General features: G+C 47.5%; 1 protein-coding gene across 6 annotated transcripts in view; it reads right to left on the bottom strand.

Annotated features, from left to right (window-relative positions):
- The window catches only part of DPP6 (dipeptidyl peptidase like 6), a 1,137,219-nt gene that overhangs the window by 299,138 nt on the left and 813,179 nt on the right, over positions 1–24,902 (bottom strand). Inside the window, exon 6 of one of the 6 annotated variants that reach the window (XM_024357620.3) lies at positions 1,726–11,297. Coding sequence (XP_024213388.2) covers positions 10,863–11,297 — 435 coding nt within the window. The 3' untranslated portion in view covers positions 1,726–10,862. 6 annotated transcript variants of the gene reach the window in all.

Below are 24,902 nucleotides of genomic sequence, written 5' to 3'. Positions count from 1 at the left end.
GCATTAAAGGCGGTGGTTTCAAGGAAAAGTCCCTAAGGATGAACATACTATAAATAACACTTTATAAAACAAACAATGACATAAAGAACCATGAAAAACAAAACAAAACAACAATGCTATAAACCTCTCTGAGCCTCCTTGCACACTTCAAGATGCCTGTGGGTTGTACTAGCCTGTTCTCAGTTACACTGCAGCAGCGCTGAGTTCCAGAACACAAACAAGGAGGCACTGCATATTGTCTGTTGTTAGGTTCCTTGAATTACAAAGAGGTATTTGGCAAGACTTTTACTGGAATTGTGTTTGATTGTTTCCAGGGGATAACTGCAGCCTTTTGTCTAACAGACGTGTTGTCATCTATTTATAAGGTTGTTAATTTCATGCATCAGTGTTTTGTTCTTGGAATCAGTGACACCAACAAACTCGGGATGGCAGCTGGAAACTGAGCAATGATCTGGGAGCTCACATTTCACCACATTTGGGATCTACACAATGGCCAAGGGCTGTCTGCAACAAATAACGTTACCTGGAAAAAATGTTTGCTTGGCATAGTTTACATCTAAAGTTCAATGTTAGACTGTTTCAAAGAGTAATTGTCTTTTTTACCTTCCAAAATGGTTTTCCTTTATGAAGTGATGACTTGGCCATGTTTCTTGGTATGAAAATCAGGACTGGAAATTTAAGTGTACATGTGAAATGCAAGCAGTTTCATATATTAATACTGGCCTGTAATTTGGTTCTGATTTTGGTAAATAAACATCTCATTGTTCTAATAGAAGTCTGTACAGAAGACAATTACCAAATTTTCTCTTTTTTTTCTTAACTGTTTTCTAGGTGTTGAATTGTGTCTCCTAGAAAAGACATGTTGGAGTCGTTATCCTGAGGACTTAGAAAGGGACTTTATTGGGAGATGGAGTCTTTGCAGGGGCGATCAAGTTAAAATGAGGTCATTAAAAAAGATCCTTATCCAAATGACTGGTGTCGGTGTAAACAGGGAAAATGTGGACACAGAGACAGACACGCACACAAGGAGAGCACCATGTGAAGATGAAGGCAGAGGCTGGAGATGCATTGGTGCACCTGGGCACACCAAAGATTGCCAGAAAACCACCAGATGCAGGAAGGAGGCCTGGAGCCAGCACTCCCTCACAGCCTCAGCAGGAGCCCACCCTGCAGACACCTCGATCTCTGACTTCTGGCCTCCAGAACCGTGAGACAATACATTTTCATTGTTGAAGACACCCAGTCTGTAGCACTTTGTTACAACAGCCCTAGCAAAGTAATATACTACTCAATTTTTTTTTTTTTTTTTTTATGGAGTCTCACTCTGTCTCCCGGGCTGGAGTGCAGTGGCACGATCTTGGCTCACTGCAACCTCTGCCTCCTGGATTCAAGCAATTCTCCTGCCTCAGCCTCCTGAGTAGCTGGGACTACAGGTGCCTGCCACCACGCCTGGCTAACTTTTTGTATTTTTTTGTTTTTTAGTAGAGACGGGGTTTCACTGTGTTAGCCAGGATGGTCTCGATCTCCTGACCCTGTGATCTGCCTGCCTCGGCCTCCCAAAGTGCTGGGATTACAGGCATGAGCCACGGTGCCCAGCCATGCTACTCAAATTCTAACTCATTAGGCATTGAGCCAGGAGATACCAACCCACAACTGTGCTTCCATTCCCCTACTGGCCCCCACTGTCTCTCTCTCTCTCTCCCCCCTCTGTCTTCTCTCCTTCTCTGTCTCCCCACCCTCTCTCTCTCTCTGTCTTCTCTCCCTCTCTGTCTCTCTGTCGTCTCTCTCTCACTGTACTCAAATCACACCAGCTTTCAGGGCCTGGAACAGGTCCAATTTTCCTGCCCTGAGGTTTTTTTGTAGTTCTTCCCTCTGCCTCAAAATACTAAGAAGTCCTTGACTCCTTCTTCTGGACTTCTAGAATTTAATGATACTGAGACAGTTTATTATATAACCACCTGAGTGACATCAGCCAATTATTAGCTAATAACTTTGAGAATACTTTATACTTTTCTTTCTACCTCATATTTTAAAATTTCCTAAAATAAAACAAATGGACCAATACAATAATTCCTTTCAGAAGTCGGAAGAAATGGATTTTATCTCAAATAGAGCAAGGTGCTATTATTATCCCAAAGGTGTTCAGATTCGCCCCATTTGTCAAGCTAAGATTCAGACTGGCATTTAAGGGCTCATTATTCTTATAAAGCAGCGCATTCTTCAGTGTTGATGCCATTTCTTCAATGCTCCTCTCCTCTGGTAATTCCATTCCCATCTCCAGATACCCGAGTCCTCCCTCCTACTTAAACTACAAGGTACTCTGAGGCCTCCTGCTTTGAGGACCTGCTCCAGGTCAACTTTTTTTTTTTGGAAGTTTCTGCCACAAAATCCCATCTTTCTCTTGCTATCCATTGTCTTAACACCTTAATATACAGAGGACATAAAGACTTGTGGAAATCCTTTCATGTTTTCTCAAAATTGTGCTCGAATGTCTTTACAATGTCTGTACAATGTCTGTACGATGTCTATACGCCGCCCGTGTTCCCGCATCAGCCGGAATGTGAATTCCTGGCACGTGTGAGTCGCGCCTCTCCTTCTCCATCCCTCAGAGCCCCCAAATCCACACTCATCCAGCAGCAGTCACTGCATTTTTCAATGAAAGCATGAAGGAAAAAATAGGGCAGTTTTACTTCAATAGTTTTTGTAATTTGGGTCAAATGCCCTTTTCTTTTTCATGACTGAAATGAATACCTAATCCTGGGAAAAGTTAAGTACTGCACTGTTCTAGAAGTGAGATAAGGGTTTTATGTACAAAGAAAAATGTGCCAAAGTGCAAATCCTACTGAATGTCAGAACCTGTGAGGCATAACCTTTCTTTTTTTGAGATGGCGTCTCGCTCTGTCGCCCAGGCAGGAGTGTAGCGGCACATCTTGGCTCACTGTAACCTCTGCCTCCTGGGTTCAAGCGATTCTCCTGCCTCAGCCTCCTGAGTAGCTGGGATTATAGGTGCCTGCCACCATGCCTGGCTAATTTTTTTGTATTTTTAGTAGAAACAGGGTTTCACCATGTTGGCCAGGCTGGTCTTGAACTCCTGACCTTGTGATCTGCCCGCCTCAGCCTCCTAAAGTACTGGGATTACAGGCGTGAGCCACTGCACCCAGCCATGCTACTCAAATTCTAATTCATTAGGCATCCTGTTGAAGAACAGTGAGGCACAGCCTCCTTTGCAAATAAAGGCCATTCCTGCCTCCGCCTAGCTTACTTTTCCCTCTGCTGAATGAACCAAGAAGGCAAGGGCTTTTCTACTTGGCAAATGAATGGAATTGTTATTTCCCATCTCCTCGACAATGGTATGTGAAATGCCTCCTAATAGAGAGTTTTTAACTCAGCTCACAGTGGAGAAAGGAAACCTGGAGCCAGCATCAGTGTGAAGACTCACATTGATGCAAATCTTACCCAGTTTATAATCCTAGGATGGGCAGTCTTTCATCCATGGTCTAACTTACTGGCTTGAGAGATGGCAAAACGGAAGCCCAAGAGTTCATAACCTTCTCAAGGTCAGAGTAGAAGGCAGCAAGGCAGGAACACGGGCATGCATTTCCCTGGCGTTGAGTCCAGGACTCTTTCTCTAAAGCACAGTTGGGTTTGGGAGTCCCAGAAAAGAAGCATAAGGGGAAGAAAGGGTAAGGCTGAGTGCAGAAAAGGAGGAAGCTGGCAGGAGACAAGGGCAGGAAGATGGCAACGGAGAAGGGGAAGATGGAGAGGACGTGTCAGGCAGGAAAGGAAAGCAAAGCAGCCAATGTGAGCACAGACACAGGCGCTCAACAGCCTTCATCCACATGAGCTTTAGTAACACTCCACATGGCAGGGCAATTTTGAAATCCATCACCATTGAATGAAAATCTTAACGTCAATGCCAAAAAAAAAAAAATCAATGATACAATTGGGGTTTAAAAAACCCACAAAGTCCATCAAAATACAAATGCCCTTATACACACACCCTGGCCCCTGGCCTGGGTCTGGGAGCCAGGTCAGAACAATCCGCCCGGCATTGTTTCTCTGTTCACACTGCCTCTCTGGAGACAGGGAAGTCCTGACATCCAGGCAGGATCTGGGTCTGGTCTAGGTCAGATCTAGAATTCTGTTTGAAAGCCACAGAAGCCATTCCATCCAACTGCATTAGTCCGAAACTTGTCCTTGATCGTTTACTGTAAGTTCAACATTGTGGTAGGTGGTGTGTGCCAAGGGCGGAGGGGAAGCAAGATAAGGCATTGTGTTCCTTTAGGATACTTAAAGGTGGGAATCAGGTATGTATATTAAGAAGTTAAATAAAAACATAAGAGTGGATATGATTAGATGGCAAAGGATCAGAGAGGCAAGGAACATCCTAGGAATTCAATAATCCAAATGGTATCTGGCTGTAGATAACCTGGGGTGAGAAGGACAATTATTGCTATCTAAGGGGAATTTAACTAATTTCCTTTTATTCATCATTGATTCATTGATTCATTCATTGTTTATTTAGCTTGCACAATGGGGCAAGAAACTGAGGATACAGTAATGAATAAGACATATTCCCTACCTTCAAGGAGCTTGAGTCTAGCAAGGAATATAGACCCCTAAACCCCTACACCCGTGAGCTGTCGGGCAGTTTTGGAAATAGCATTAATACGTGGGCAAAATAAGAATGGTTGACTTCTGGTGGTGTGTTTTTACAACATGAAAGTGTCCATCCATAATCCACTTAGCTGACATTTCTAATAATGCAAGATTAGAAGATCCTCCATGAGGGTCATCTAGACCAGAGGAACCCACAAGAATGACCGGACTCCTAGAGTGATCCTTTAAAGAACAACCAAAATCAATTGCCTTGGAAGGTCATGCTTTCTACAACCACTCCCCAGGTGCCTGAATATATGGCACATTTTCTTTGAGAGCTCCTCATGGTTCTTCTGCCTATATGTAGGCCACTCTCAGAGCACAGATTACTCATATCATAGAATTAGGATGTTATTAACTATTAAATTGCTCTCAAAAGCTTTATGGTGACAATCTATAATTGCAGTACAAGATCTAGCTGTGAAAATGCCATCCAGTTCACTAGCTTGATCATTTGTGAGTATGACTTGGGTCTCTGATTGAACAGCAGCAGGTTTACTCTCTTTCTGTTTGAGCTCCCCCGAGTGCCTAGAACAGAGCCATGCGTGTGGAAAGGGCTCAGGTTCTTGGAGACTGACACCTCAGGTGCAGCCAGGAGCTCCCCCTGCTCCAGAGCTGGCAGAAGGACTGGGGCTCCGGGGCTGCAGCCCGTTCTTCTGAGTACGTGATGCATTTTTTCATCCTACGTAGATACACATTGGTGGCAACCAGGTCAAAGAGAGGATTTTTTCTTTTAATGTGCATGTCCTAAGTTCTGAATAAAGAGCTTGCCAGAGTTGATAATCAATAGTCCAACATCCAAGTGAGGCCAATTCATAATTTGAACAGCACAGTGTAAGAGCGCAATCTAACTCTTAAGGTAAAATCCCATCTGTTTGGTTTTTCAAAGATTCGTAGAAAAGAAAGTCAGTTCTCTGTGATCCTAGGAAGGTAGCTTTCCTGCTCTCAGAATTATTAACCATGCAAAATGCATGATTATTTAGTCAAGATGTGTGCTGTTCTGCCTCCTCCTGCCAAGGAAATCAGAATCTAGCTGGACCGGAGCTATTAATCCCCAGTTCTCACACAGTGCGGTAAACTGCATTTATGCCTGATGTAAATATGGTCGTTGGTAGGGCAATGCTGATGAATGTGATGAACACCTGTCAGGTGCCCTCACAGGGCATCCTACCCTGCTGTGATGATATTACACAATTAACACGGGGCCTGGGAAGCTGATGGCCTGTGCTCCTTCCCATCCCAGCTCCATTCCAGCCTCCTGCTTGTCCCACGACAGCTCCGGCCTGCAGCCTGGGCGACACCTGCAAGGATTACCAGGTGTTTCTGCTCTTTCTTCAACAGCCTTCAGCCAGCCTGCCAAATGGGGTATTAGTTGTGTTCCCCCTCCTCTGTTGCTCAGTTTGCGAGGCTGTATTGAGGGTGGTTTGGTAACAGAGGAAGCAAGATCAGCTGGGGAAAATGTGGCTGTGAGCCTGCCCCTGTGTGTAGTTTTCCCTGATGACATGTTCAAACATCACTCCGTTTGCTCATCCTGGACATCATGCACTGTAGCCACGCTGGCCTGCTCCCTGTCCCTCCACCCTGAGACCCCTCCTCGGATCACAGGACCTTGTCCTGCATCTGCTGGGCCACTGCTTCCATGCCGTCCCTGCCGTCCTCCCCCAGACACTCCCCTTTGCTCCCTGTCCTTTACCTTACGTTACTTTCCTGTGGAGCACGTGTCCTGCCTGACACATGATAAACACATCTATTTATGCACGGTCTTTCCAGCAGGATGTAAGAGCCACGAGAGCAGGGGCTTCCCCGGCTCTGTCCACCACAGTATTCCCTGTGCCTGCGAGAGCGCCTGGTGCATGTTCAGGGCTGAGTAAGTCAGCACTGGATAAACGGATGCGTATTGGCAGGAGGGAATCAAAAGGCTGACATTTCATGTGTTCACGGCATTAGTTAGGTAATATGTTTTAAATGCATCTTCTTTCTTCTTGTTCTTCCATTTCCTTCTCTCCCTGAGTCAAGATAAGCAGTGTCTTAAGCCAGAACGGACATGTGGACCAGTCAAGCCTTATCTGGCCCACATCTGCTGGCTAGCTGGGGCACCGATGATGGCGCCGTTGATCCAGAGGTGGGATAACAGCAGATCCTGTCATCAGATCTCAAAGTCCATCTGTAGCTGGGACTTTGCAGCTGCCACTGGAGCTGGGTGCCTGCGAGAGCAAAGGGAGCCTGGCCCCTGCCCATCCCCACTAGATTCCCGTCTTCCTACGCAGGTGGCACCACTGCAGTAGCCGCCCCTGTTCTACCATCTCACCAGGCCCTTGTCTGTACCAGCAGAGAGCACAGGCCCTGGAGGCAGGGCACCCATGTCCTCATCCTGCTCCCTTCAGACTCGCTCTGTGACCCTGAACACAGACGCACAGTCTAGCATTCCTTGAACCTCAAATTCTATTCGCAGGCTCATGCCTTTTGGAACCTGTCCATGGTGGGATGGCCTTTTCCCCTAAAGAAACCCAGCCAGGGCCTGCAGCTGGCGATGCATTTGGCAGCTGTGGTCTCCTCTGCTGGATCAGGGCCTGAGGCTGTTTATATTTAGACAGTGGAAATGCTGCTGAAACAGCATAGCTCTTAATCTTGATAGTTTCACTCCCAGCGTGCAGCTGGGCGGGACCCATGGATCTGAGGAGCTGCACGCCCCCTGTTCCTGTCTCCTTCCAGACTTTAATTATCTCACTCTCTACCCAAAGAGAAGCCACTGAGAAATAATGACAGTAACTCCCCCTCGGATGATGATCATTATCACTACCATAATTATCCCTGGCATCAGCACCATAATTAGCAGGTTTTCATCATCGTCCTTGTTACTGCTGTTTTCTTCTTCATCATCCTCATCCTCCTCATGACCACCAGCACTGTCACAACTCTCATCCTCACCATCAGTTACTCATCATTAGGGCTAGACCCATGATTTGACTCCGTCTTAAATCTCTAGCAAGAGCTCATTTCCTGTACCAAAAGCCTGCAATTGAAGAACTCACCATGGGCATATGTTGTGGGTGAATTAAAGAATCAGAGGGGGAAACGTGTGGCTGTCCTTCCAGTTTCTAGCCATTGGGCTCTCCTCCCTCTTCTCCAGTGGCCCTTGTGGCCTCGTCTTTGCACCACCGGTCTATAACCTCAATGCCAACAACAAATGCCAAGATGCTTAAAGGAAGGCACAACTCATCACAGGTTGATTTTGCTCCCTAGTCTAAGCTTGCTTCCCTCACTACTGTAACCCAGCACAGTGCCATGTCCACACTTCTTGGTTCACCACGCCCATCACTGTGGTGCAGTGGGTGACACTGACTGTGGCCATCTCATTCCTTGTCGAAGCCATCATTATGGGCTGAGATACAGTGGATAGTCAATAATCACTTACTCGCAGAATATATTTTTTGGTTTGAGTAAAAAATAGTATCGGCTGGGCATGGTGGCTCATGCCTGTAATTTCAGCACTTTGGGAGGCCAAGGTGAGCGGATCACCTGAGGTCGGGAGTTCGAGACCAGCCTGACCAACATGGAGAAACCCCGTCTCTACTAAACATACAAAATTAGCCGGGTGTGGTGGCACATGCCTGTAATCCCAGCTACTCGAGAGGCTGAGGCAGGAGAATCGTTTGAACCTGGGAGGTGGAGGTTTCAGTGAGCCACGATTGAGCCATTGCACTCCAGCCTGGGCAACAAGAGTTAAACTCCACATCAAACAACAGCAACAAAAAAATAGTATCTACCTTATTAGTAAACAAAGGCATTTTTTTTAGCTTAGCTCTTCTACTTCAAATGCAAACATAACACGGACCTACCCACTGCTGAGAATGCATTAAATGTTACAATACTGAGAGGTTCTAAAAAGACACTAGAAATTATGTGTAAGGCTGTAGGAGATGTAAAAGCATAAAAAAATAAGTTTCAGAAGACCAGGTTGTAATTTTTGAATAATAAAAAATAGATTTCGATGTACAGGTTGGTTTCACATCATCTCCACCCCAAGGTGCTTTCTTGGGATTGAAACGGCTAGAGATGCTCCCCTGGGCCATTCTGCCAAACAAGTGACCATCCCTGCTATCACTGCAGGGTCATCTGCCTTGCTTTGTACATCTTATTATAATAAACTAGTGGTACCCGAGAGCAAATCGGTTTGTGTTTTTCCCAACTGGGAAACAGGTGGGGATGTGGTTATTAAAGAAAATACGACCTTGCTTGGTCCTATCCTCTGCATCCCCTCTTCCCACCCACAGTCATAAAACCAAAAACCTCAGCTTATAAAGAAGACAAGAGGATTAGCTAGGATGAGGTTTATGTGAAGAATTAAAATCACATATTCATTCACTAATTTACTGAATCGATTACTTCCATAATTACTTCAGATATCTAACGAGGTGAATGAAGGGTGACCATGCTGTTACGAAGTCCGGAGACAGAAAGGAGTCCAGAGGCATGATCTGAAACACTTGTTTGGCTGGGCCAAAGAAGGCTAAAGATGTGGATAGGAGAGCTTTATGCAAATATCTGAAGGTCATTAAATATTCAGCATTGCTTTAGAACTATACTGCCCAATAGGGTAGCCACTAGCTACATATGGCCTATGTAATTTTAAGTTGATTACAATTAAAGAAAACTACAAATTGAGTTCCTTTGTCAGACCAGCCACATTCCCCATGCTCAAGAGCCACGTGTGGGTAATGCTACCATCTTGGCCAGTGCAGCTGTAGACCATTTCCGTCACTGCAGAAAGCGCAGTGGACACTGCCGCGTAAAAGGTGGAATGAGATTCGGCAGATGGGAAGTTTTAAAAAGTAGACTTAAATTAGCTGATGAAGAACTTTGCAAAAGCCAGAACTGCCCAGCCTGGGAAGAAAGTAAGTGGTCTACAAGGATGAATTCTGTGTCACCAGGACAAAGTCACGAGAGCAAGGAACACTTGCTCCTGAGATGGAGTGATAGATGGTGACTAGGTACATGTCAATATCCCTTCAATCCCTGAATTTTTTCAAACAAAATTCTCTGTTACTGTGAACCAAAGATTATGTTAAAATCAGCACATGAAAAAGCGTACATTCATGCTGAGAAAGGTTGAGGAGGGCAGCGTTAGGAGGCACCTGGTCAAATGGTATTGAATTAGTATGCCTCACAAGCATACTTGTGCAGGGTGTGATCAGGTTTCCAAATGATATTTCAAACAGGAACAGAAGCTGTAAGTACACCCACTCAACTACACCTCTCAATGAAATCACAAGACAAAAATTAAGCAAATGCAGCCAACAAACCTAGGAACAAATACTCAGGTGATGGCTCAGGGAAAGATAGGGGTAAATTAATTCACATGGGCACAGTTTTTAGCATCCAGATTCTGTTTTTCCACTGACCTATGGCTTTGAAAGAATAGTCTAATCTGTCACAGTTTAATAAGCCTCCTGCTCATTAATAGAGAAAATGTTTATCCACTAAGCTAGTAGGTAACTGCACATCAGAATTCACAGGACAATAAGAGTGATTACTAGCTTCAGACACATGGAGAAAGACCACAAGATTATTTTAAAATTACAATGAAATTTTGATTTAATTAATAAATCTTTTTTTAGAAATACATAAATTATTAATTCAGTGAGGCCCGTGGGTATTTGGTTTCCAGGGAGAATCTACTTCTTTTATGTAGCTGAACATTTTTAAAACTTCCAGAGACTGAGGTAGACAGTTAAGTATAACCTGTTGGAGGAAGTCCTAGAATAAGTCATAAGCTAACAAAAAAGGCAAGAGAAGTCTCAGTAACGAGGAATCCAGGATAAGAATTACTTGTCACTGTATGAGCCAGGAAAATAATGTAATTGGAGGCTCCTGGAGACCTCAAGTGTATATGATATCCTGAAGAAGACACAGTCGGCCAACATCACATTGTCACTCAGAGGAATCATGATGGAATCCAGGAGAGCCAGCCTCCTTCCCATGATTATCAGTTCAGTATTCACGAGGGTCCATTGCTGCATCTCTGAGAACAGGCCATTTGAACCAGTGGAGGGTCCCTCCCTCCCTCCTCTGGGACACTCTGCGGGCACCCAGTGACCAGGGATAGGATGGGGAAGGCAGTATTTCTTGGGCCTGATGACAGCGTGTCTCTCTCCACCAGTGTTGAAGGAACAAGCCTGTGCTGGCAGCAGAGGCTGCAAGGCTCACTCGGTTGCTCTCCGGCCCGAAATCTGCCTGTAGCTGCTGTGCATTATCACCGGGGTGAGCAGATGTGATGCCTCACACCTGCCACACTCGTATGACAATGGACAGTGCTGCCTGAGGGCTGCAGGTGCATGGCTGCGAAGCCTGGTGCCATTGGCAGTCCTGCCTCCTGGGACTCTCCTGCAATCCTCCAGCCAGGGTCTCCATGGAATATCTGAAACAGATCCCCCTTGTACATGGCAAGCTGGCAATGCTGTGCTGTATCCATTGACTGCCGAGACATAGTCACGCAGGCAGTGAAGAGGAAGAGACATGGTGATGTAATGAAGAAAACAGCCCTGGTGACAAGCTGGGCTACAGGCTTGACTTACTGCTAATGAGTCACATGATTTTGAATGAGGCAATGTCAACTTCCTGGACTTCACTTTCTTCATCTGTAAAGTGGGAGATGGGCAGAATCATTTTAGAAAGCTCAATTCCATTTCTATGGTCCCAGGATGCTATTTTGGGGCATGGGAAGTTGGGGATCGAGAAACAAAAATCAATGGGCAATGTTCACATTGGGTCTTCAAGCAGAGGTACAATATTTTGCATGAAGCTGTGTCTTGCTCAGAACCATGCTTAGCTGCAGGCTGTGTGGGATGCACAGGAGGGAAGGACAGGTGGGAAGCGGCAGCATTGGTCCCGGCAAGAGGAGAGAAGAGTCCAGATCAAGGCAAAGGCAGTGGGAATGGTTGGGGGGAGGAATAAGGTTCTAAGTCTCCAGGCAGATCACCCAATTTAGCTCAAGTCAGGATGAGAGCAGCCACCCAAGGCATTGGTCAGACAAAAGGAGTGAGCTGATAGCCTTTGACCTCTGGTGAGAGTCCACTGAAGTGCAGCAGGACTGAGTGCAGAGCTGACATGCGTTCACTGACCCTGCAGGGATTAATGGCGAAGCTTTGATAATAAATACAACAAGAAGCACCTCTCTGCTTGTCAGACTCAAGATCCTCAACTCTCTTGCACATCCTTTTGTGAAGGAAGAAAGCCTGTGACTTAGCAAGAATTGATGAAATCATTTCCCATTTTTCCCTTGCTTGTTTCTATGGAATTCATTTGTTCTTTCATTTATCCAACAAATATTTGCTGATCATTTATGACCTTCCAGGTGCAAAGAGAAGTAAGGAGCAGTTCCTGCTCATGAGGGGCTCACAGCTCCTTGATAAGGGACACAGCCCTGTAAGCAATGATTGTGTTTGATGCCTGGGGTATCTGGGGAGGTGCTCACTCAGACTGAAGTTAAATTTCTGGATGGAAGAGATCACCAGCTGGACAAGGTAGAGAAGGAGATCCAGGTGGAGGAAACAGCACGAGCAAAGCCACTCAGGACTCATTTAGTGGCAAGTAAGGGAAAACCCGATGGGCAGACGCTTAGACAAATCAGGCTAATTTTTCTGGCTTAGCAAATCTAGAGAACAGGGATCGAGAGCAACACATGGATGGTGCCAGCAGGGGCTGGGCTCCGTGTCCCACCCTGACAGCCTGGGCAGCACAGCTTCATGAAGGCAAGGACAGTGGGGAAGAGAAGGGCCAACTCTGTATTCCTCTTGCAAGAGAGCCAAAGACTCCCACAGGCCCTCCAGCAAATTTCTCCCTCCATCTATGGGGCCAAAACCATAACCTGTGGCTCCTTAACCATGAGATTGGACAAGCGCGTTTAGTGGGCATAAGGGCAGGCGATGGGAGCTGAGGCCGGCAGGTAGGAAATGGCCATCCTGGGAAAGCTCCTCTGTCTCAAGGCAATAAGTTCAACAGAACAATTTTTTTTAAGGTCAAATAATCCTCCTGCCTCAGCCTCCTAAAGTGCTGGGATTATGGGCATGAACCACTGTGCCCGGTCTCAACAAGACACCTCACCTGGTCACGTGGCATCGGCCTCTACTCTGGAACCATTCAGCTCCCTCCAAGACAGTGGCAACGAGGGTCAACTCCAGACACTCAGCCCCACCTTGGCCTGCCTGCTTGCCCCTCCACTGCATATACTGTCTGCTCCAGGTGGACCATCTATCCTCCCTCTCCTGCCCTCACTGTGCCATCCCACCTCAAGCCTGCACTTAGGGGGTTCTTTCATCTGGAGTGCCTTCCCCTGCCTTCCTCTCCTTTCTCCCATGCTCATGACTGACTTTTTCACTTTCAAGTCCCCAGTGCCCTGCCTCCAGCTTCCTGTAGGCTCCCGCCCCAAAGCCCCCTCCTTCAGAATTACAGTCGGCCCTGAGTATTATGAGATCTGTATCCACAAATTCAACCACCAAGGATCAAAAAGATTCTGGAAGAAACGAAAGGATGGGTGCATCTGTACTGAACATGTGCAGATTTTTTCTTGTCATTATTTCCTAAGCAATACAGTAGAACAACTTTTTACATAGCATTTACATTGTATTTGATTCTACAAGTAACCTAGAGATGATTTCCAGTACACGGAAGGATGTGTGTAGGTTATAGGGAAATACTACACTATTTTACCTAAGGCGCTTGAGCATCTGTGGAGTTTGGTACCCGTGGGGGTTCCGGCAACCACTCCCCAGGGGTGCTGAGGGACAACTGCAGTGCTCAGAGGCTTCAGGCCAGGACACCGCTCACTCAGCCTGTCTTTCTTGATCCTCGCGAGTCATTCTTCTCTGTCTCATCAGACTTTCTAAGGGTGGGCACTTTGATCCTGTACAGAGGGGATGCAGTAATGAAAGTCTGTTGGGTTTTTGACATTGAGGGTAAGAACTCAGTAAGCACATCTTCCATAGTCTATCCTAGTATTACATATTTCACCAAAACAGCAAAAACGTTTTTAGAGCAAAATTACCCTAAAGACTAAGACTATGCGGGCATTAAAATGCCTTAGAGGCCTAAAGTTTTCTCCACTTTGAAGCTAGTCTTTATATACTGCTTGATGCCATTTATATGACCTTCTAGAAAAGGCTAAACTACAGAGACTGTAGACAGGTCTGTGGCTGCCAGGGGCTAGGGGTGGAGGGAGGGCTTGCCCTGAAGGAAGCAGAGCAGGGGGAATTTTTTGGGGTGATGGGGCTGTTCCATATCCCAATTTGTGGTGATGGTTACACAAGTCTATCCAGGTCTTAAAGCTCATAGAATTGCACAACAAAAACTAGCTATACATATTTTTAAAAAGAAAAAGTTAAATTTTATATGTTATATAAAGATACGCTTTTAAATTGAAATCAGGAAGACATTTAAGAGAGGCCGATGAATAGCACAGGATCGTCCACTAGAGGCAGGCTTTGTGCATGCTTTCTGAGCTGAGTAATCGTAGCGACCGGCTGCAAAGCAGGTTTAAATATTTATAACAATAAAGCCCTCCTTAGTATGAAAGTCTCTGGAAAATATTTCAACAGAACAGACCTCTTACATGCACAGCTTAACAGAAGTGCATTTAAGAAGGCAAAATCCTGGAAGCTGCAGCTGCTCATTGCCAGGATGGGAGTCCTTCACATAAACACTCACAGCCTGGGAGCGGCCCTGAAACCGCATGGGGGTGGGGGACGGTCCATTTTGCAATGGGTTGGATATTTCCCGAGGCTCTATTGTGGATCAGCCATGTCCCAAGCCACCTTTAAGCATCTCAAAGTCCCTTGGAGTGCGGGGACTCATAGGCAGGAAATTGGAAAACCGTCGACAGTGCTGTGGGCCCCGTGGGTGTGCACGGGTATGGGAGCCCACTCCTGTGGAGTCCAAGGCCTGCTGCTGAAGAGGTTGGAAGGGCGTGGGAGAATTGTGAGGTCAGTGGAGGAGGCAGGTGCTCCCAGCAGAGGGAACAGCGCCTGTAAAGGCCCAGAGGTGAGAGGGAAGGAGCAGGTGGGACAGCAAGAGGGAAGGGAAGAGGTGCAGATTGGGAATGAGTTACCTGATTGGCACTGAGAAAGGTCACCCTGAAGGCAGCGTGGCCAGCACAGATTGAAGAAGTGTGGGGCGGGGAGGCTGAGGCAAAGAGGCCCTGGAGGCAGAGGTGGTTTTTAGATAACAGGTAAGGTGGGCTGAACTGGGCAGTGGCAATGGGGAAGTGGAAGGGACATATCCCAAAGGCAGGGGGATCGCGATGCTGCCTGGGCCAGGGAGACAGAAGGTCTCTAGCCAGGGTCCTGGTAAGAAGGGGACAATGGTGTTTTTCCTAAAGTGCTGATGTCGCAGGCAGGACGTGGGGCCAACGTGGGATGAAACGGATGAGATCAGTTGCACACACTGTGTCTGAGGGCCCTCTACGCTCCCCGGAGACAGCAGCACACAGGTTTGACACCCGAGTCAGAGGTCCGGAACAGAGATGTGATGCGGGAGCCTTGTTGTTGAGGTTAATGTGTCTCAGCAGTGTGCGCACGAATCATATGCAGATCTCCTCCACGCGAGGCTTCTGACTGATCAGGGTGTGGGCTGGGTCCCTAGTCCGTGTTTCTAACAGGCTTCCTGGGGAGGCTTCTGCCGCCACTCAGTGTATCGCATTTTGGGTGGCAGCAGCCGATGCAGTAGTTGCCGTGGTAGGTTAAGTTGCCCAGGGAGAGTGTGCAAGAGAAGAGAAGATGACCTTGGGTGGGACTGGGAAATCCAATCAAGTCTGAGCACCTGAGGACCTCCTAAGTGGCCAGGAGGCAGCCAGAGGGCAGCCAGGGCCTGTGGAACCAAGGACTGAGGAAGAGGGAGGGGTGAGCGGCCTCAAATTCTGCCACAGGAGGCCTGACGAGATTGGCATATGGACCGAATGTTTGCGTCCACCCAAAATTACACAGGAGGTGAGCCGTCCCCAGAAACTGACCTGCTGGCACCTTGACCTTGTACTTCCAGCCTCCAGAACTCTGAGATACACACGTCTATTGTTTAAGCTGCCCAGTCTGTGGTATTTTGCTATGGCAGCCCAGGCAGCCTAAAACAGGCACCAGTGAATTCCAGGGCGAGAAGACTGCTGGTAAGATGGGTGAGAGTTTTGCTGTGTGGTGGGGGCCAAGTACAGTTGCCAGCGGGCTCAGGGGCAGCAGAGCCCCCATCAAGAGCAGGTGTTTGCAGAGAGGAATACCTGGAACCACAGCCCTCCATCCCTGGCACTGCAGAAACCATGCAATCTCCCAAAGCCCGTCTCCTAATGGATAACATGGGGAAGACACTCATACCTTCCCCCGGGGGTATAACACGGGGAAGACACTCATACTGTTCCCCAGGGGCTGGGTGGCTGAGCACTGAGCACTCATTCCACTCTGTGGGAGACACACGGAAGAGAGAGTGGGGAGGGGACAGAGAGGTGAGTGCAGCTGCTTCTTTCTTTAGTCATTTGACTGTGAAGGGAAGAACCAGAGGAGGACATGGGTATAGGTTGAGAGAGAGAGAACTTTTTTGTTTTTGCTTTATTTTGCGGTGGGAGAGATCTGAGCAACCTGAAATGCCTATGGTCCAGTGCCACTGGATGAGATGAGAAGGTGAAGTGACAGGAGCCAGGAAACCTTGACATCTGAAGCCCAGCTGAGAAGCTTAGGAAACAGGAGGAGGAGGAAGGGACCCTGGGGGAAGCAGGCGAGGTGAGGGGCTTCCTCCCTCCTCCGTCCACTCAGCTCGGCCATCTCAGCTTCCCGTTCTCTAGTTCCACTGTCCAAGGAGGAGAACCAAAGCAGCATTCTGCCCTCTTCTAGAACCCGATGGGTCAGATAAATGGAGCCCATCAAAAGATTCTTGGAAACTAACTTATTTCTGTCCCTATGTGTTCTTTGTTCACAGAAATGTTGTAAACAAATAATTATCCTCAGGACACGCCCGTGGCTAACCAGCACAATTCCTCATCTCCAGAAACACCCCTTCAGCTGACTTTCTGTTTCCAGGGTTTTGCCAGGATCACTACATGTGCACTCAATGAAACCTTTGATTACCAAAGCAAGCACTCAGACTGTTTCCACCAGGACGAGGAGTGCAGGTGGTGGCTGGTCCCTTTGGGAAGTAGCAGAATATATCTTTAAATATGTATTTGCTCACAGTGAGCCGGGCACCGAGAGGGCAGCTGCCCTTGAGGAAAAGGAGGCTGTGGTAGGCACCCAGGTCTACTCCCAGTTATGCCAAGGGTGGCCCAGGACAGGGGGCCTAAAGCTGCCTCTGGGTGACATGTGGGGATGCAGGGACAATAGTCAAAAATCCTGGTTTCTAACAGCAGGAGAAGGCAGGTGGAAGGAGAATGGGGCCTTTTCGGTAACCCCGGGACATTCCGGGGATATGAGAGAGTCTGAAATGAGATGCTGCTGATGGCCGCGTACAATACACAAGCCAACCTTCCCACTCCAGGAGCGATTATTCTGCTGTCTCAGGCCAGAAGTCCCTGCACCTGCAGGGGACACTGTTGTTTTCTTTGCTGCATTAGACATGACTGCAGAGGATCTGCCTGTTTCAAAAGGGCCTGAAAGGCTCCAGAAGTTCTTTGTTGTCAACTCAAGTTGGATCTAATAAGCTCTCATCCCCCAGGTCAGATCATGTGGACAGGGTTGAGAATCACAGGGCACCCCAGCTCCCTGGGCCCTCCTTGCTTCTCCTCGTGTGAAACCCGTGTTCTCCTCCTTTCCCTGTTCTGAAGCTGCTGAGGTGCCAGGGCAGTCACAGGTGCATCAGGGTGTGTGGGAGGAAGTGGGGCAGGACCATGGCAGGCAGGGTTCCCTGGCCCTTCCAGGCTCTTTACTCTTCTGTCCCCTTCGTCCTGTCCTCTCTGTCTCCTTTTCCCAACACAAATCTCCTCTGCCAGTCCGTTCCATCTCTTCACGGCCCCTTCTCCCTCCACCTTCCCCAAGTGCACGATCAAACAACTAACCTCTGCCTTCTTAGCTCTTTCTCCTTCTACCCTCGCTTGTATCCGCATCTCTTTGTCATGCTCTTTTCTGCAGAGTCCCTTATTCCTGCTCTGCAATTCAGCAGACACAGGTTTCCGGTTCCTTTGCTTCTCTAACCCCCGCCCTGGCCAACCTGGGCTCTTACATACTTAAAAAACTTCCAAGAAATGAATGCAGGGCAAGCAGAAAAAACAGTTTGGGAGCGGAGGGAACAGAGGCTGTTTCTAAATTTGGATCTGAGGTCACATTAGGAAGGTGGCCGCAGTAGGCACTGGGAAGGCTTCTATCAGCAGAAGGGACCCGTGTTAAATTTTTATGTTGACTTTTCTCTCCTTTTTGCTGCTCTTTCTTCTGCCTTCTTTTGATACCTGAGCACTTTCAGCTCCTCTCTGATGCTCCCTGCAGGTGTTTCCCATGGCTGCCTCTATTCCTCTGCAGTGATCGCACCGGGAAGGTTCTCCCCATTCCTCTCTTCTTCACCCCGGATCCTCCTCTCCTTCCAGGCTTTCTTCTCCGTCGGCCTTCCCTGACTCAAGCCTCTTGTCCTCTCACGTCTTTGGACAACTACAACTCACACACATTTCTGGGACCACGGGCCTCAGCTCGTGTTGAATGTCAGTTTCTAACCCTGACATCATCTGCACCACATGAAGACTCACAGGGCAGACTGATTCCCTTGGACCCCTCAGGCTCTAACGGCAGCGCTGGAGGGAGGAAAGCAGGCTGCAAGAAGCCATTATAGACTGGGTGAGGGGCAGTCTCAGGCCACGTCTTTGTCTGTTGCAATTACTAACAAGTGAGCAACGTGCCATTCATCATTCACAAAGACGTGGATGTATCACAAGGAAGGGAGTTACGCCCGAGTGCACTGCCTCAAGACTTTTCTTAAGAGAGAAAAATTTGTCAGTGGTCAAAGTTAAGGAGGTAGGGAGGAAATATACTAAGAGCAATGAATGTGTGTGTGTTTTAATGTGTGTGTGCATGTGTGTGTATAAGGGGGAGGGAGAGTATGTGTGTGTGTAAGGGGGAGGGAGAGTATGTGTGCATGTGTGTGTGTGTGTAAGGGGGAGAGAGAGGCAGATCGTCAGACATACCCACTTGATTTTGGAGTCTTACTAACTGTTATTCACCGCTACATCCTATCCCCTCCGACGCGCGGGAAACTCAGCCTGCCCAGAAACCAAGGGCGCTGCTAATTTGGGAGATGTAGTGTCTGATTATGGGGTTCATTCCGGGCAAAGTGCTCTCTCTCTCTCTTTTGTGCTCTCTCTTTTAAAGATTTTGTTCCAGGGTGTGCATGGAGGTGAGCCTACTTTTGCCCCAAGTATCCCTAAGGTCACATGGATAACTTGCCCTCCTTACCGTGTCTCTGCCTGGCTCTTCTCCCATCGATGCACATGGGGGAGTTCCCACAGTTCAGAAACCATCCAGAGGGAATGACACGTAATTACCTGTGAGGACACGGGTACCTGCCAGTCCATCTCCCTGCTGCCCATCTGCCTCTGTTCCTCTCTGTCACTCCTGCACTTTGGGCCCCCCCATGGGGGGCAGAAGAGGACATGGCTGGCATTTGACTCATGACAACTCTAACCCTAACTCAAGGTGCAAGCTTGCCAATGGCAGGCCCTTACCTGGCTCTAAGAAAAACAATTAGTTCATTCAGGGCAGGGGGTGAGGTTAAAACTGATCATTGTAATATTTTGTAACTTAAAAAGTGGTTGATTTCACTAATTCTTATTTCTAAGAAATCATTTAATCAGAGCTAGATACCTACCGAATCTGCTCATGAATTTTCGTACTTGCATATTTCTTCATTCCAAGAGTAAGAAAACATAAGATTTTTCTTTTTCTTTTTTATTTTGAGACGGAGTTTTGCTCTTGTTGCCCAGGCTGGAGTGCAGTGGTACAATCTCAGCTCACTGCCACCTCTGCCTCCCAGGTTCAAGCGATTCTCCTGTCTCAGTCTCCTGAGTAGCTGCGATTATAGGTGCCCACCACCATGCCTGGCTAATTTTTGTATTTTTATTAGAGATGGGGTTTCACCATGTTGGCCAGGCTGGTCTCGAACTCCTGACCTCAGGTGATCTGCCCATCTTGGCCTCCCAAAGTGCTGGGATTACAGGCATGAGCCACTGCACCCGGCAGATTTTTCTTCTTTGTATAATTGGTTATCTCTGGCAGCCAGAAAGAATTCAGAGCCTCTTGAAGCTCTGCACGTGTTGCTCAGGTGGAGAGCTAGATTATGGAGTGATGCCTAGCCACTGTTACGCTCCTTCTACTTAAAAGAATGTCTATTTTTCCAGTTTATGATTTCTGAATTATACAGCAGATTGCAGTGCCATTGGAAGAATAACCCTGCATGTTCCTCCTCCCCTTCATCTCCCACTTTTAGTAAGAAAGTACTTACTACTTACTCCCTTTGTGCACACATATGCACACCTACCCTCACAGACAGGCACACACACTCAAGAGAAATCATACAAACCCAGACACTCTGGTGTCTGTTAAGTTGGCACCACCGTCCACTAGAGGCAAGTCACTGAGAGACCCAAGGCGGCACCCAATTTGGGAACTGTTCAAGCAACTCACCACTTACGCTCATTAATTTCTACAGATTCCAAAACTGTGGTTATGGACTTGGCCCAAAGCACAGTCACAGCTGATGCCTCACCAAAGCCTGCCAAGCCCGAATAGCCCCTGCTTACTCTTGCACGCAGCCTGCCAGGACGGTACCCAAGGCTCTCTCAATGCTCAAACTTCCATCTATCATAAACTCTCAAGACTAAAGCAACCTGATACAGTGGGAAAAAGAACATTAGAAAACAAAAACCTATTGTTTGCGAAAACTACAACATTCCCAGGCACTTGCTATGCTGTGCATGGAGAGCGTCGCCAGGCTCGGCAATGATGAGTTGCCTTACTGTGAAAAACACCAAGAGAGAAGCGGGAACACCATAAACTTTTGACAATGACATTCTAGAAAGTCTATTTGGCATCATAAAAACAATAATTTTAGTTGAGCAGAAGACAAGCAAAAGCATGTCCTAACCTGTTTCAAGAAATGGTTTTCTAATTTTAACCCTGTGCTAAAATGGCAATGCGTGTGATATTACTGGTAATGCTATGGCTGGCACCTTAAGTTAACATGTTGTGAAACTATCTTCTCCACAGCAGTTGGAGCCCTAAATCACAAATGGAATTGGTCGTAACACACAACAATGATTCATCTGTACAGTTTGTCGTAGTTTAAAAATGCTGTAACCATGAAGTAGAGATAATGATCCACACTAAAAGTCTCTATGCCTTAATTGTTCTTCAGAAGGCCTGAGTAACTGGGTCTATATTAGTTGCTTTTGAGTCTCTGAAAGTAATTGCCACTAATGAGCTACGATAATGGCCAGCTACGTCGGAATTGAAGAACCAATCCTTCCAGAAGTACTTGAGTCATTCTCCCCTCGCTACATTACAATGAAAGCAATCGAGTGTTCTCTATCTCACATCTCACTCAACAAACCCACTCTCTCTTCATTTACATTTCTTCACTTCTTTTCTTACCAATTACAGGCATGTCACTGGTTCATGGAGAAGAGTCAGATCCCCTTGGCAAGCTGGTGGGTGGTCTTCAGAACTTATTATTACTACATTATCACTGCAGGAGGCCAAGCAACAGTGCTCTTCACAGACACCCCACACGGCTTTGGAGGACCTAATCCTTGATCTGCCCCTGGCTGTCTAAACTTCCACGGTGTTCCCTGAAACATCTGCCCTTTGATCAGCCAGCTGCTCCTGCACCAGCAGTCTCTCCTGGAGTTTGTCCCCTTCCAGCTCCCACCTGCACAGGCCTGGCTCTCAGGGGTCTTGGCTTCCTCTCTTCCATGCAGGCTCTTTCTAATCCCACCCTCCCATGTTCTAAACGCTGCAAGATGGACAGGGGGGTCCTTCCCCACGACCCTCCCCGAATCTTTCCTCCTCCTCCTCCTGTGAGTCCCTGGGATCTCTGAGGCTCTCTGTCCCCCTCCTAAAGCACCACTGAGTGTCTTCCAGGTCATCCTCCCCCGAACTACGCCTTGTTCAAACCTGTCAGCCCTTGACCCGTCCTTCATATTTTCACTTCTCCTATGAATCCCATCATTACGGGAACCTAGCTGCACTTACCTTCTGATATCCCCACTATACCCTTCCACTGCCTTTGCACAAGTTACCCCACCACCTTGGACTTCTGACCCAACTCAACACTACTAATCCATCAACACCATTTTCTACCTCTGGCTCCTCTTGGCTTCACTCTTCCCAGACCCGGTGTTTCTGAGGCCTGTGGCAATCATCACTCCTCTGAAAATACCTGATCTCTCTTACTTGCCAAATTCCTAGCCCCAGGGGACACCTACCAGGGTCTCCGTGCAGGCCGTGGGTGCTGAATACTCATGGGAGATAGCGAGCAGCCTCCTCCCCCAAGAGCCTGGTATTTCCCGTGCATCCATCCACAGGGGCTGTGCCCGGCCTGCTGAGACCGCTCTTGCATTCTGTCTCCAGATCACACTCCCTCAAACTGGCCCACTCCTCCACCATCACTCTCAACAAGTGACCGTATCTCAAAATTTGGGGGGAATAATAAAATAATGCATTGAAAGGAACTCAGTGATTCTTTCACTAGGCCTAGAAACAAAGCTACCTACATTTTCAGCTATTTCCTCCCCTTCTACTACAAAAGGCATGTGTGTTTCCCTATAGGTCTGAATGTTCTAGGGGGAGAAGGCACTATGAGTTCAAAGGCCCTGAATTTGGAAGGGACTCAGGAGCACTGAGTTACACAGAAAGGTCATCGTGGTTGGGCAGAGTGTGGAGTGTGGGGTCAGGTCTCCTGGCCTCGGGCCTCAGCAGGGAGTGAGCGTCCATCACTACTATGCAGCGGTGGAGACAGACAGAGATGCGCCCTGATTTACCTGTCAAAAGATCACTGTGGCCACGCTGTGCAGACCAGCGGGATGGGGGCACGGGAGAAGCAGAGAGACCAATTAGAAGGCGACTCACAGCGGTGTCCCTGTGTGGGGTGATGGTAGGGGAGGTGTTTTCTGTGCTCCTCAAATCACGGACACAAACTGCCACTTATGACAACCCCTCCACTGCAGGCCGGCCCGGCATGCATGGTCTCATTAGGACTTCCCCCTGTCTGGGGATGTGTGCAAAACCTCTTTTTGTAGCCCTGCATGAGACAAATAAATATTTCACATGCTCTGCAAAAACTATACACAAAAGAATCGATCCTGAAACCTCAAAACCTGTAGATCCGCTGGAATGCTGCAGGTAAGTAAAATCCTCCAATTCCCCCACTAGCCAGAACAACACACACACACACACTACACACACAAACACACACATACACACACCACACACCACACACACATACACATACCACATACACACCACACACACACCACATATACAAACACCACATACACACACCACACACACCACACACATACACACACACCACACAAAAACACACCACACACACCACACAAACACACACACCACACATATACACACACCACACACATACACCCGCTCACACACATACACACACCACACACAAATACACCACACACACACCACAGACACAAACACCACATACACACACCACATACACCACGCACATACACACACCACACCACACACACACCACACACACCACACAAACACACACACCACACACACACACCACATACACCCGCTCACACACATACACACATACCACACACACATACACACACCACACACATACACCCCACACACACCACACACATATACACAAACACCACACACACTACACACACATCACACACATACACACACACCACACACACCACACACACATACACCACATACACATACACACACCACACACATACACCCCACACACATACACATACCACATATACACCACACACACACCACACAAACATCACACACACCACACACCCACACACACATACACACACCACACACACACCAGACACCACACACATACACATCACACACACACATACACCACACACATACACCCCACACACACATACAGACCACACACACATACACATACCACACACACACCACACACACAAATACACACACACCACACACATACACCCCACACACACATACAGACCACACACACATACACATACCACACACACACCACACACACACAAACAGCATACACACCACACACATCACACACATACACACACAACACACCAAACACACCACACACACACCACACACATACACACACCACCCACACACCCACACACACACCCCACACATATACACACACACCACACCACACACCACACAAAAACACACATCACACAAACACACACACACCACGTACACACACGCACACCACACATACACACACCACACACACAGAGCACACAAACACACACACCACACACACCACACACGTACACCCCACACACACCACACAAACATCACACACACAACACACACACACCACATATACACACATATGCACCACACACATATACACACACCACACACACAACACACATAAACACACCACACACGTACACCCACCGCACACATACACACACACCACACACATATACATATACCACACACCACACACACATAAACACTACACCACACACACCACACACAGCACACACATACACCCCAAACTCACATACACCCCCCACACACATACACACACACCACACACTTATACACATACCACACACACACCACACCACACAAATACACACCACACATATACACCACACCACACATACACACACCACATACACACCACACCACACACATATGCATGTACCACACACACACCACACACATACACACCATACATATACACACCACACATACACCATACACACACCACAGACATACACACACCACATACACACACATACACACACACACACATATACACATACCACACACAAACCACACACACATACACACACACCACACCACACACATACACACACGCCACACACACAGACCCCCCCCCCACACACACACGCACAGCATTACCTTAACAAAGTTTGCATTTTGTTGAGAAAAGAACCATTGTTTGGGCTACATTTTTTCTATGCCTAAGCTTGTGCTTTTACATTTAGCTCCAAAACCTGAGTAAAAATAAAAATAAAAAACAAACAA

The sequence above is a fragment of the Pan troglodytes genome, chromosome 6 (assembly GCF_028858775.2).
Source record: "Pan troglodytes isolate AG18354 chromosome 6, NHGRI_mPanTro3-v2.0_pri, whole genome shotgun sequence".
In the NCBI taxonomy this organism is placed as follows: domain Eukaryota; kingdom Metazoa; phylum Chordata; class Mammalia; order Primates; family Hominidae; genus Pan; species Pan troglodytes.
The sequence above is the reverse complement of the archived record's forward strand: the minus strand, read 5'-3'. Positions and strand labels throughout refer to the sequence as shown.